The sequence below is a fragment of a genome, unplaced genomic scaffold (assembly GCF_019419815.1).
Source record: "Pyrus x bretschneideri cultivar Hongxiangsu unplaced genomic scaffold, Pyrus_bretschneideri_v1 Contig19, whole genome shotgun sequence".
NCBI classification, from domain to species: domain Eukaryota; kingdom Viridiplantae; phylum Streptophyta; class Magnoliopsida; order Rosales; family Rosaceae; genus Pyrus; species Pyrus x bretschneideri.
This window is the reverse complement of record NW_025999490.1, coordinates 2,219,766-2,233,090: the sequence shown is the minus strand read 5'-3', so window position 1 is coordinate 2,233,090 and position 13,325 is coordinate 2,219,766. Positions and strand designations below refer to the sequence as shown.

Here is a 13,325-nt window from a genome sequence, read left to right as displayed (position 1 = left end):
AAAATTGTAAAATGACAAAACACGGATAAATGTTCATCCTAATCCGACGTAAGGATATTCTAATCTCGAACAGGAGCATAGACTTACACGTGTCCAAACACCTCCAAATCATTTTATTCATTTCTTCGTCTTCGCTGCGTTGGCATGCAGCAAAGCAAACGAACATTTCCCGGCACAAAAGCAAAAGACTATCACTGAGAATACCTGTAGAGAGAGAAAGAGAGGAGAGAGAGAGAGAGAGACCTGCAATGGCGGACGAGAAGCCGCTGAGGAAAATAGCGGAAGCATTCAAAGAGCTGGAGGCAGCCGTAAACTCCCAAGCGGCGGAAGTCGAGGTCGCTCCCTTCTCTCGCGCGTGCTCGCTCGTTTCGCCTCTGTTCGGCTGCTGGGCATCGCCTTTAAGTTCGCCGAGATGGACTACGTCGCCAAGGTACGGGATTCCATTTTCCTTTTTTTTTCTTTTTTTTTTTTTTTTTTTTTCTGTTTGGTTGCCGAGAATATCACAGAAACGAGCTCAAATCAAAATCTGAAACATTTGCTTCAATTTGATCAGTTTTTGGATTGTAACAGGTCCATGATTTGTCGGAGGCGTCGAATTCAATATCGACATTGCAGGTTCTGCTCGATCGCGATATCGAAGCGGGTTGCGTAGAGAAAAGGCGGTAGTCATTCGAGGAATTTGTTGAGAGTGAAGCGTGGGATCGACATGGTTAGAGTGCTCTTCGAGCAAATTATAGTCACCAAGTACGTATTAATATTATCCACTTAAATTAATAAGCTTTTCAGTACAAAGTTAACTGGGATTATATCAAACTTAATAGGGACTGTTTGCGAACAAAACATCCTTGGAAGATTACATTTTGCGCCATAAATTTACGAACTTTTGCACATATGGACTGCAACTGTTAGACATTCCTTCAATTTTTGCATCAAGTGAACACTATCTAAACCAATTTAAGCGTAGAAGGAATACGATGACGAATATATTCTTGCTTGAAACATAACGCGAAGCAGCTGCAGTAGTTGTACAATCATTCATGGATGTGTTCCATTTGCTGCATCTCATTTGTTGTTTGTAGCTGCTGCAGCCACCGGGCGTTATGCTTAAGGCGAGAATGTATTTGCGTTGATTTGCTTCTGTTAAATTGGCTTAAACTTTAAATGGCGGCCGTTTGGGTATTGATACGTTTGATTTAACATACACATTTAACATTGTGGTTATTGATACGTTTGGATGCTGAAGTAACATTATGTGTTGAAATTGTACTAACATTATGCAGTAGTTGTACAATCATTCATGGATGTGTTCCATTTGCTGCATCTCATTTGTTGTTTGTAGCTGCTGCAGCCACCGTTGGTTATGCTTTGGGCGAGAATGTATTTTCTTTTATTTGCTTCTGTTAAATAGGTTTAAACTTTAAATGGCGACTGTGTGGTCATTGCTACGTTTGATTTAACGTAAACATTTAAACAGAGCCAAAGTGAAATTCACTTCAGGTAAGCGGTCGGTCAAGGTTGAATTTCATACAAAATTATGTGGATGCTGAAGAAACATTATTTGTACTGACATTTCCTTACTTTCGAATGAAAGGGGAAATTCTCTGAAGGATCCAGCTTCCAAGGCTTATGCACAGGTGTTTGCTCCCCACCATGGATGGGTCATCAGGAAAGCTGTTGCTGCAGGGATGTATGCGCTTCCTACTAAGAAACAACTACTGAATAAACTCAATGAAGATGGTGAGTGTATTACGAGATACTACATTCGTTTCTTAAATTCTTTATCTCAACAAAGCGTTTGATTTGGCTGCAATAAGAGTTGCATTTGGATAGCTTCTGAATACGAAGCTTTCCATCGTTCACATTGCGTATCTTTATACACTGTTTTAGATGATTTGAGGTCTAGCGTCGACATGTTAAACACTTACCGCCTACCAAGTATGTCACTTTGCCAATGGATTGTGAGACGGGGGAGGAAAAACCTTGGAGTGGTTTCGATTTATCTTCCTTGTTTCGAAGAAACTTTTACTTGTTTTGTTATAACTTGACTATTCTCGTATTAACACCGCTCTTTGCCTTCCACTTTGTTGCTTTCAGAGAACTCAGCAAGAGTTCAAATGCAGAGTTACATCGCTGCTTCTGCCCCTCTAATTCTGTACATCGACAAACTCTTCCATTCGAGGAAATTGGGCATAGATTGGTAGAGCAGAACTTGCATTGTACTTACGGAGATTTGTTCTTGACATTGTAAGCTATGCTCATAAACGTTTCTGTTTACAACTGCATTGGACATGCTCTTACTATGGGCGTATTTATGTTCGGAGATCGGAATGTGTATTTATCTTCGAATGAGATTATATCAGCGCCGCTGTTATGACCTGTTCGAAGAGGACGGTGGATTATACATCGCCACAAGCGTCTTCTACAATTCGATTTCTGATTCTAACGTGCAAATGAGGAATGCCGGCCTCCTCGTCGTATGAATACAAAAGAACATCATTTCATATAACTCATCAACTCAATGTAGTCAAAATTGGGAGATGCAAGAATACATGATTGTCAAAATTGAGAGCTTAGGGAGTATTTGTATCTTCTGATGAAAGCTTAAGGGAATAAATTGCGATTCCATTCCGAGCAGCTGGGTTAAGTCCCCACCTTCCTAAACGAGGTTCCTGTCACAAGGGTAATCGGCGATGTTAGAAGCTGAGATTGTTTCCGTAAGGTGAACATGGAAACGCAACGGAAGAAAATGGACGCTGGATTATAAATATCCCGATGAAATAGTAAAGGAAGCAAAATTTAAGCTCTAGCAGCATTACACTTGATTTCACAATTAATGCTTCAGCTTTCGTATCCACGAAGTTCAATCTTATGGTCGAACATTAGTCGAACATTCCTTTCAGTTGATGAAATTGAAAGGAATAAGAGAAAAGCAAATACAAGAAGAGAAGGAAGGGAAAATCGAAAAGAAAGAAAGGTCACCTTCCCGACTCCTGCAACTAGAAACTGTCCAGATTTTGCAAAAGCTAACGAATTCACAAATCCAACCTGCAGGGAATAAGAATATTGTGGAAAGAAAAAACTTGTTAAATTTTGATTTACAAGAAGCAAACAAGGTCTTTTAATGATTGATTTGGCATACCAGTGGGATGTTGTGTAACGGCTGAATCACTTTGCTTTCACTTTTAATAGCCCATAATCGAACAGAGCCGTTACCAGCTCCTGATGCAGCAAGGTCGCTGCCACTACAAACAGCGACTGAACTAACCCAAGAATTTGTTGATGAACAATCATAACTTTCAGAAGTGTGGTTACCATTTTCTGTACAACAGAATTCAATACCATCCCGTTAGAACACAACTGACTGGGAAGAAAAGTGTTAACAGCGTACAACTTGAAGCCAGAAAAACTTATAATGTTTTGTATAAATTTACCCATGTGACCATTTGGGATTCTATCACCATCCTTTGGTTCAGCATTTTTCTGTGCAGCCAACAGAGGATGAGCATTCTTAGCTATGCAAACAGGCTTCTTCCGTAGCATGTCCCAAAGCTCAACACCTCCATCATCAGAGCCGGATAAGAATTCGTCATTGCTAATAAAACAACAACATTCCAAAGAAGATGCAGGGGCACGGAATACTAAACGAGACTCCTCTGGGACCTGTGTTTCAGATAATAAATGATCCACCAACGTGACTTGACTTAAGTTTTATTTACAAGCATTCCCCAAAACAAAATAAAGTATTTACTTCTTACCTTAAATAACTGCATACTTCGATCATGTCCAACAGTCAATACCCTTTCTTTCCGTAGGTAATCAATACTTAAAACTTCACCTTGATGACCAAATAATGTGTTAATGTAAGCTCTATCTTCTACATTCCATATCTTAACTGTTCGATCATATGAACCAGAAAACAGTTCTGAAGACCCTTGCCTGAAAGTTAAACATGAAACAGGTCCCCTGTGACCTGGAAAAGCCTGTTAACAAATTAAAAAAAAAATTCGATTAAGAACAGAACATAAAACCTTTTCAAATTTACAAATGCAGCTTCTAACAAAATTTGGAGAGAGAAGTGCAGAGTGTATGCACATAATAAGATCACATATTTTACTGTCATACAAACAATACTTCCACAGGACTGTCTATCATAAATTATATATAAAACCTCATCAGTGTCTTTAACATAACAATGCATCCCAATATATGGACGACAGATGAGTCAGCTTCCAGATAATGCGGCTTTTGCCAAAATAAATTAGGTCATTCACACATGATTTGCATATAAGCCACAAAGCACTAGAGATTTTACTTTTACTGAACTTTCCTTATAGTATGAGAGGTCAACGACTCAACCGCATTCCTCTATCCTGACCAATTGAACTAAGTTTAAACTCAACATTTTTCCAAATATTAATATATTATTCTAAAAGTAAGAAATCAATCGTATTTACCAGAATATGCTCTCGTGTACGAGTATCCCACAAATGAACATGGCGATCTAATCCCCCACTTGCCAAATACCGACCATCAGAACTAACTGCTAGTGCTAAAACATGTTTACTATGCTTTTTAGCTCGACCTTGTGGATCCTTGACCCCATGGGACTTTAATACTGCATCACTAGGCCATAGATACTTTTCACTTTTCCCACTGTCTACATCCCAATGTAGAATGGTGCCATCCTTAGAAGCTGAAAAGCCCCTGAGGTCAACCTCAGACAGAGCCACAGCAGTAACAGGTTGTCGATGCTTCACTAATATCCGAAATTCATCAGTAGGTTCTGGCTTTTTAACCCTAAAATGAGAGAATTGAACATGAGAATTACAAACATGGTACCACAAAGTAACATATTAAATAATCGATATGCAAGCATACTTTTCTCCATTATATGCAACAACAAAAAACTACTTCCAAGATACCCATCAAGCTTAAAGTGTCAAACAAGAAAATGCTTAAGCAAGAAAGCTGATGGTAACATGATAGAATATGATCTAAGTACCATTACACCAAGAACGAAATGCATAAAGCTCACAACTTTGAATCTGAATACCGATCAAATGCCACTTCAATTTGGTCAAGTTTTGAAACAATAACAACATCTACAATCTAGTCACTAAGAAAACTATCAAAATAACAATCACGGACAATCCAAATTTCGGCACAAACTGCAGGAAAATTGACACAGAAACTAGAAGTACTGAATAACAAGGAACTGAAAACACCAAAAGCAGATAAAAAGCTTCTAATAAAAGCAATTTCAACTGAAAAGCAAAAGAAAAGAAGGTCAAATAGCAGTGATTACCTAGAAGCAATGGCACGGCGAGCTCGGCCGCTGTCCTCGAGCTGCTGCTGCTGCAACATCTTGCCAACAAGCGAGTCCATCTCGCCTTCCTTCACATCTTCTTCACCACTATCATCATCCTCATCTTCCTTCGCCCTCCTCAGCAGTTCCCGAGTGTTCTCCAAAAACTCATGCGCAAGCCTATTCCTCTTCTCGTCTGCCGTTTCCACTACAGCCTCCTCCTCCTCCTCCTCCGCCTCCTCTCCGCCGCCCTCGCCGTCCGATCCAACGTCGGCGTCGGATTCGCTCTCAATCTCATCGAGCTCGACTTTCCGGCGCTTCTTGGATTCGGCGCCGAAGAAGGGGTCATCGTCGAGAGAGAAAGCCTTGCCCTTTTTAGGTCCCTTGGGAGCTGAGCCTGCCGCCTCTCTTCTTGTTCTTCATGATCGGAATCAATGCACGGAAATGTGCTGCTTGCACTGGATTGCTAGGGTTTTGCGTTTTGGTTAGGGTTTAAGGTTTAAGCGGCGAAGATGACGGTGAGGGACATCTTTGTTATGGTGTTAGAAATTCGGGTCGTGGGCTTGCCCAACATATCCATTTATCATGATCCGGATTCTAATTTCTCGGCCCAATGTTTTGTAACGTCGGGTTAGGACCCGGGAGGCAAGGATATGGATTTTACAATTTTCTTTAAATTTCCAAATTTACCCTTGAAATGCACTAATCAAATAATTCGTATCACCCCGATATCAATTAACTTGCCCATTATTTATTTAAAGGTTGAGTAGTAGACTTCGAACATGTCAGTTGATTAAGAGAGTGTGCAAGTTGAAAATCTCTATGTTGTTACAAATGAGAAGATTAAATTATGTATAAACGGTCATTCACAGACGTGCCAACCATCAACATGTATGGAGCTCTAGTGAAGGTTATCCCGCCACAGCACGAATAACTTGAGATGTCGCTCGTTTGAAACTGTTTCTTTTAAGGATACTTCTGCTCAAAAGTACTTTTAATAAAAACGCTTGCCTCGGTCAGAAAGCGATTCAAGTGCATTTTTGAACCCAGAAACACTTCCAGCTTTCTCTCTGAATATCAAGTTCTGAGTTTTCACAAACCGATTAATCACCTTTAGCAGTATACAATTACAGAAACATCAGAGTATGAGAATGTAATCAGGAAAACTTGTTTAAACATCTAAGTTTCCTTCAGCACCAAAAAAGAATCCATATATCAAGAATGGATCGTCCGATCGTTTCTCAGAAACCGGTAAGCCTAAGAAAGAAAACGGGTTTCGTTGTTAGTGGCTGAGCTGCTAGTGCTCGGAGATCGCATCTCCTTCTGAGTCTCGCCGTTTCTTCTTTCCCTCTCCATGCCTCGACCGCCTCGGGGCCTCATCCTCACTTTCACTGTCATCATTTCTAGAGTTGTTTCCAGCACCATAATGTGCCTCATCATCTGGTCCCCCAGCCGAACCTGTCATATCTTGTCCTCTCCGGTCACCGGAAGCTCCCCTTGGATCTCTCTTCTGCATCCGGTTAGGGTTTTGAGTTAATAGGGGCGGGGGTGGTGGAAACATTGGAGACATACCAGTTGGCCGACCACCTCGGCCTGGATGGGGGCCTCCCATAAATGGTGCTCGTCCAGGACCCATAATCCCAAACCCACCAGGCGGAAATCCAGGTTGTGGCCGTCCACGGAACATCATGCCAGGGTTGGGCCCTGTAAAATCACCTGAAAACCTGGGACCATACGGATTGAAACCCCGAGGGCCCATACCAAAAGGATTTGGCATAACAAATCCGTCAGGGCCATAGGGCATTGCATCAGGACCCATCATTCCTGGGGGAAAACCCTGCATCCCGGGCATAGGTCTGCCACCTCTTGGTAGAGGCATGTGAGGTGGCCACATGACTCCTCCTCTGCCCCTTCCTCTGCCATCATTTCCTGCTCCGGGAACTTGACCGAAGCTATCTTCCTCATCTTCACTTTCTTCCTCTTCCTCCTCTTCATTGTCCTCAAATGGAACAATGTCTGGATTCTCACCACCATTCTCTGGATTGACTCCCTTTGCTTTTTCTTCTTCACGTTTTGATTCTGCCTGCAATCGAAATTGCCTGTACGCAGGCAACGATAAACAACATTCAGATTCCGTCGAGTTTTGGCCATTCTAGAACATTAAATGAAAAGCAAAGACACATTATAGTGCAAAACAAATCTTGTGCCTGCCCCAGTAAAATTGACTAATTTTAAGGACAACGCAAATGAAAACTAAGGAGAAATATAGAGATAAATTCCTATGTTAAAATAATTGATAGACATTATCTAACTCTTTTTTATTTCTTTCCTTTTTAACCCTTTTTCTTTAATTTCTATTTTATTTCCCAAAATTTAACTAGTTTCTGTAAACTTTGAACATACCATAAGTTCACTATCTGGCTCAAGATAAAGCAAGGAAGCCAACTGCTCACCGACGGATTGCTCTAGCTCTTGACAATCTCTACTTATCTGCAAGAGTACAAGCATAACAATAAGCTCAAAAGTTTTTTCCGTCTTGACTCTTAAGGTATGTCTACAGAATGTAGTAGCACATCAGCAAGCATACATGTCGACAATAGTAATCACTGCAGGTAAAAATGCATGGTTAAACAGCTAATAAAAAATAGGCGCACGTAAAGAAGTTATTAACATAATATTCTATCAGATTAGTTCTATTTAAGCTCCAAGTGATGCATCAACACTTATATTTTTCGCATCAACACTTACATTTTTAAGAAGCACCCAGCCAAGATACATCATGGCATTATACAATGACTCTTCAGTATGATTCTAAACAATGCTGACTTATTTGTTAATACCACACACACACACGCAGACAAACCACAAAAGGACCTACAAAATACATGCATACAGATATATTCATGGATTGTACATTTAGTCATACAAGTATATTATACTATTTTGACGTTTTCGGTTATCAATTTAAGCTTGGTACTCAAGACCCGTTCAGTAGACTCCAAGTCCCCTGGATTGTAACTTCCATTCTAATTAATAAAGTATGTCTTTTATAAATGTACGAACACGTTTTGGCTGGTTGAATCATGGATTAGCATGACAAACCTGCAGCCTACCGATACATATTGAAAATCCTGACAGAAATATAAATTGGGTGATTTTAAATCAATCAAGACAGAACAGACAAAAATCAAATAGTGTTTATATTACGAATTATCAACTGCGATTTCTATAGTTTTAGGGCTCCTGATTGTACCTTCACTGGTAGGTTCTCATTGTAGGGATTCCTCAAATGACGAGTTTTGTGAAAGGACAGTTCACATAGCTGCATCAAAGAAACTGCAGTTAGACATCACATCTTATCCCAACTGCAACTTGACGCAAAGTGGGCACACAGATGGGAGTTTAGGTTTAAATGTTATGAAATGAAAGAGTGAAGTCCACATAACTTAAAAGCTGATACAAGTACAAACAACTCCAATCTTGATTCAAACCAACAATGTGAGAACATATAAACGAAAGAATGAATTAACTATTAAGATACAAGCCTCAAGCAAATAAAAAAATACTGTCACTATAGCCAATAAGGAGCCGAAAAACCAAGGCACACTCATTAGCATGCCAATTAGTAAGAGTGAGAAGAACAGTAATAATAAAACAGACTTGATAATTCTAACAAGAAACTTTGTAGGATCCTGTCTGTTTGTTTGTATACCAAAAATATACCTTTAACCATTTGACAGAGAAATTTCGCCCATAATGCGCAGTTCCGTGTGCATATTTCCAGTTCCCTCCACCAACTGACCCACCAATTCTGGACATCATCTTTGCACAACCCTAGCAAAGAATAGGTGAATTTAATTCTAGCACCCCCAGTAGATAACTTAACATAACTAAAAATAGTAAGCAATGTGAAACACAATGGGATGCAATTTGCAATCCTACCTGGAAATGTCGAGTCCGGTTGACTGAGAAAATTAAAATCACATTTTCAGCAGAGTCAAAAGCTTCATTAAGTTTGGACTCATTGCTCCTTTGAGTTGCCCATACTCCTTGTTGTACAGATAATTCCAAATTTTCACGGTTGCAACTTTTAACAATAAAATACCTAAGGTTTGATGTTTGAAGTAAATAAGTATATCCAATTCAATAAAACGGGTGCACTAATTGGGAAGAAGAGTGAAACATGGATAGAGAAACAGTCAAGAGATTTCATTAGGTAGGAAGAATGATATGACAATTGACTACTACATTACGAAATTTGATGGGAAGATGATTATCACAATTTGACATTTGAAAAAATGCAGAAAGCAGGTTGGCAGGGCACTTTTATATTTGAACCTATACAGCCATCATACAGCATAACTCCAAAACTAACGGTGAGCAGTAAGCACTGATGCAAACACTTTGGTAGCAAATATCAAGCAGCTTAAACTGATATGACACCCACATATTTGAACTTTTCTAACTTTATCTAGATGGCCCAAATCTACATTGTGGAACAAACAATCAAGATTACTATCAAACAAGCTTTTTGAGATTCACAACCTATATCTGTAGCACCTTAGCCCCCAACAATACCAAATGCAGTTTGACGGCCGGTACATATTTGACTCATGTTCCCCGGGAACTTTTCTGCATAGCCAGGTCAGAGTATGTTCCCGAATCTGAATGCTCTTTGACAGAACATGTATTTGGACCCTACAACTCAACACACCACCAAACCATTCATTATGGGATGGGATTCATGCACTTTCATTCCTGCTAGCACAACAAAAAACTTTGGACTTAACACCCCTACTATTGTTGCGCAGCCCTTCCTCAGGTTTGTAGAGTCGGGATTCCAGTTTACCCACAACAGAGGACCCGCCCCCAAACTCTGCACAAAACTCATCCAATTATTTTTCTATGGAACTTCCTCATCAACAAAATCACTGGTAGGTTGGACTTCTAGTTCTGGAAGATCAAGATACAACATCTTATTCAGCCAAGGTGCAACTTAAGAAATATGGTCCTGATATGCCCTGAGACATACATCAGAATCTATCTAGGCACCATTGCACACTCCAATTGTCTTACGGAGAGTTTTTTGCTTCTTATTGCAACTCAAAAATCAAAATACATTTGCTTTGAGTACCCAGTTCTTTATTACCCTCTTCCCTCCCTACCTGCTGACAAGACAACTAATTTTTTCAGTTGTAAACTTGTAATAAGCCAAACATGTCAAGCTTAAACCCTACTTAAGAGTTCAGAACTGTCTTACACTTTCTTTCCTTGGGAGTCTCCCAGAGTGTTTCAAGCAAGTTAAAATTAACACGCTACAGCCATATGCAACAAATACCACATCCCAGAGATAAAGATATAAATTTTTTCCTAGCACCAAATAAGAGTGAAATTTACTGAGTTAAGTAAAGCCAAAAACAATTTCAGCTGGTTCTTATTACACTATCGCACCCACAAAAGTAAGTCTTGCCACATATTTCCTTACTGCTGTAGAATGGAAAAATAGATATCATACATCTTCCAATAACAAAGTATAAATAGGTCATGAACTTATGGGAGAAAGCAACCCCATGTACAGATCATAAAAAGAAAGTAAAGTACATATGAAAAAGCAAAACCCGTACATAACATGGTCAAATATAAATTGTACAGAGTAATTATTTATAAAGTTAGCTAGTGTAGGTTTAAAGGAAGCTAGTTACAGCCAATAGAAGTGAACAGAACTTTTTTGGGAAATTATTTACCAAAAAATTTCTCTTATAAAAATGTCCATAAAAGAATACAGAAACTGATTTACAAAACCTAATAAAAAACCTTGGGACTCTGAACAAACCTAGATGTTCCTTGAGGCAAAGGCAATGCACTTCTATTTGCCTGATTAGCTAGGCCAGAAGGAAGATTTTGTGTCTGTGCGGGGCCAACCTGTTGTTGGGTTTGTTGAAGCTGTTGCTGCTGCTGAACATTCCCAGACTCTGCTGTAGTAGGTTTTCCCACAAAATTGTTGGGTGCTTGTGCAGGTTGGTACTTCTCTCCTTGTTGGGGAAAACCAGCATTCCTTTGTTGATAGAACTTATTTGAGTTGTTGTAATTGTAAGAATTCAAATGCTGGATCTTCTGAAGGACTTCTTCCACTGGAGGTGGAGGTCCTGGCAGCTTTGCGTGTCTATACCGGCAATCAGGACCATTTGGACAAAAACCCAACTTGTACCTACAATGACAAAACCCTTCCATAAGAACAAATAAAACTTCGATAAATTCATGGTTTTATTCACGTCGAAACTAGACTCCAATATTTGGGATAAAGAAGTTCAAATAATGAGGAGAAGCAGCAACTTTAGATAATTTTGTTTCTTCTACCCTCCAGTTATGAACCACGAATCGTCGAAATCATATGATCGCAGAATACCAATATCAACAATTCCTAAGGAATCCACAACATCAATATTACAATACGACAATTGAACTCAATTCAGTACAACTTTAACCTATCCATTAAGTTCAAGATCAGAATCACCACCTAGTTGAAACAACCAAATTCAACCAAAAACTAACAAAGATGAATCAGGAAACTGGCAGAGAAAAGCAAGCCCATACATATTACACTCTTTGATGTCCTCGTTAGTGTGCTTGTACACGCAGTCCTGCTCGCGGCACTCACCGTACAACCGGAAGAAGCGGCACACGGGCATGCGCGACTTGTCGTATTGGTGGAGGAACCCACAGGCATCGCCCTTCATACAAAGGCTGCGCAGCCAGTGACGACACACCGTCTGGCGATAGCTCCGCCCACCCATCCGGTTCGCATTCTGATTGGGCTGCGGCGCCACAGCGGCCTGGTTGGACCCCACCCCGCCAGGACCCGTGACGGCCGAGTCGGATTGCATCACGGAATAATTAGAAGTTGGGCCCGTGTTGGCGGGGCCCGCAGAGGCCGAGACGGTGGCGGCGGCATCGAGGCCGCCCTCGAAGTCGAAGTTGAGGACTCCGTCCGAGTCCTCCATTGGGCGAGCTTCGTATTTGTCTGGGTGTGAGGGTGGGTGGATGGTTGGAAGATTTGGGATTTGGGGGTTTGATCAGATAATTAGGGTTTTAGAGATTGTGATGAGAGAGGGGAGAGAGATGCGAAACGTGCGTTTTGGGGATCTAGGATGATGAAGGAGGAAGGAGTGTCGGTTTCGACAGTCAACAGGGAGCAACAAAGGGCGCCAACACCAGGACGCGCAGAGGAGGAAGGGTTTAGGGCGGTCGGGGTCAAACATTTCGGCGGGTATTCGGGTTTGGGTTCTCGTTGCGTCCAATTCGGGTTGGAAGCAAAGTAGCATTCTGGCCCAACCAAACGAGAAAGGCCTCTCATCCGGGGAGATGCTACTTTCATTTTCTTTTTTCATTTAAGTTCAACAATTCATAGATACTATCGTTACGATTAGTGGTATTTTTTCACTTATAATTGATATAGTTATGCAAATTTAAAACGTAAAAGTCATATTTACATGTCGTCTATTAAAGAACTTTTTGGTCAATAAGAAACATTAAATGTCCATTTCAGTTTTTTAGTTGAGTGATAACGTTAGTAGATTAAATAGTTTATTATTAAAAGGGAAGATAATCCGTGAAAATCGAACTTGCACAAGAATACATAGGCATGGTTGTTTACTCCCATTGCATTAAAACGTCATCTGCAATTAAATGCTCATTTCAAGATAGAAATGCTTTTAACTTGACATAAATTCACACTAATTTGTTATATCAAAAGTTCTATCCAGTTGACATTTAATTTATTTTGCGGACATTTTCTCATTTACAAATTCCAAGATTTTATTTGTTTGTTTTGAAGAATATTTTTTGAAACTGTAAATCAAACTTTTCTCTTTTGGTCAGTGAAATTATAAATCAAATTATCATGATGGTGACTATTGCGCAGCAAGCAACGAAGGAATCAAAAGGACTCTCTCGTGTCTCCATCGCATGGTTTCCAGAGGATTTTCGCTGGCTTCTTTTTGTGAGGTTTTTGAAAATTCTT

General features: G+C 40.1%; 2 protein-coding genes and 1 pseudogene across 3 annotated transcripts; 1 reads left to right on the top strand and 2 right to left on the bottom strand.

Moving 5' to 3' along the window:
- The first annotated feature begins 145 nt into the window (after positions 1-145).
- On the top strand, positions 146-2,320 carry LOC103952385 (annotated as a pseudogene).
- Positions 2,321-2,477: 157 nt separating this feature from the next.
- Positions 2,478-5,728, bottom strand: LOC103952384 (U3 snoRNP-associated protein-like YAO). Its single transcript, XM_009363969.3, is given in 8 exon segments — positions 2,478-2,669; positions 2,980-3,045; positions 3,140-3,318; positions 3,432-3,660; positions 3,756-3,980; positions 4,455-4,797; positions 5,306-5,703; positions 5,705-5,728. Coding segments are annotated over 8 exon segments (1,563 nt in total). The 3' UTR covers positions 2,478-2,570.
- Positions 5,729-6,349: 621 nt separating this feature from the next.
- On the bottom strand, positions 6,350-12,640 carry LOC103952383 (30-kDa cleavage and polyadenylation specificity factor 30). Of its 2 annotated transcripts, none has more exons than XM_048582154.1 (7): positions 11,900-12,640; positions 11,139-11,513; positions 9,248-9,410; positions 9,029-9,139; positions 8,559-8,627; positions 7,698-7,795; positions 6,350-7,404 (listed from the first exon to the last, which is right to left on the bottom strand). In XM_048582154.1, the coding sequence occupies exons 1-7, from the start codon at positions 12,304-12,306 to the stop codon at positions 6,603-6,605; spliced, it is 2,025 nt and encodes a 674-aa protein (XP_048438111.1). In that variant the 5' UTR covers positions 12,307-12,640; the 3' UTR covers positions 6,350-6,602. The 2 variants fall into 2 exon arrangements, with proteins under 2 accessions (XP_048438111.1, XP_009362243.2); XM_009363968.3 differs by having other exon boundaries at positions 7,238-7,404; positions 7,709-7,795; positions 11,900-12,635.
- Positions 12,641-13,325: the final 685 nt, after the last annotated feature.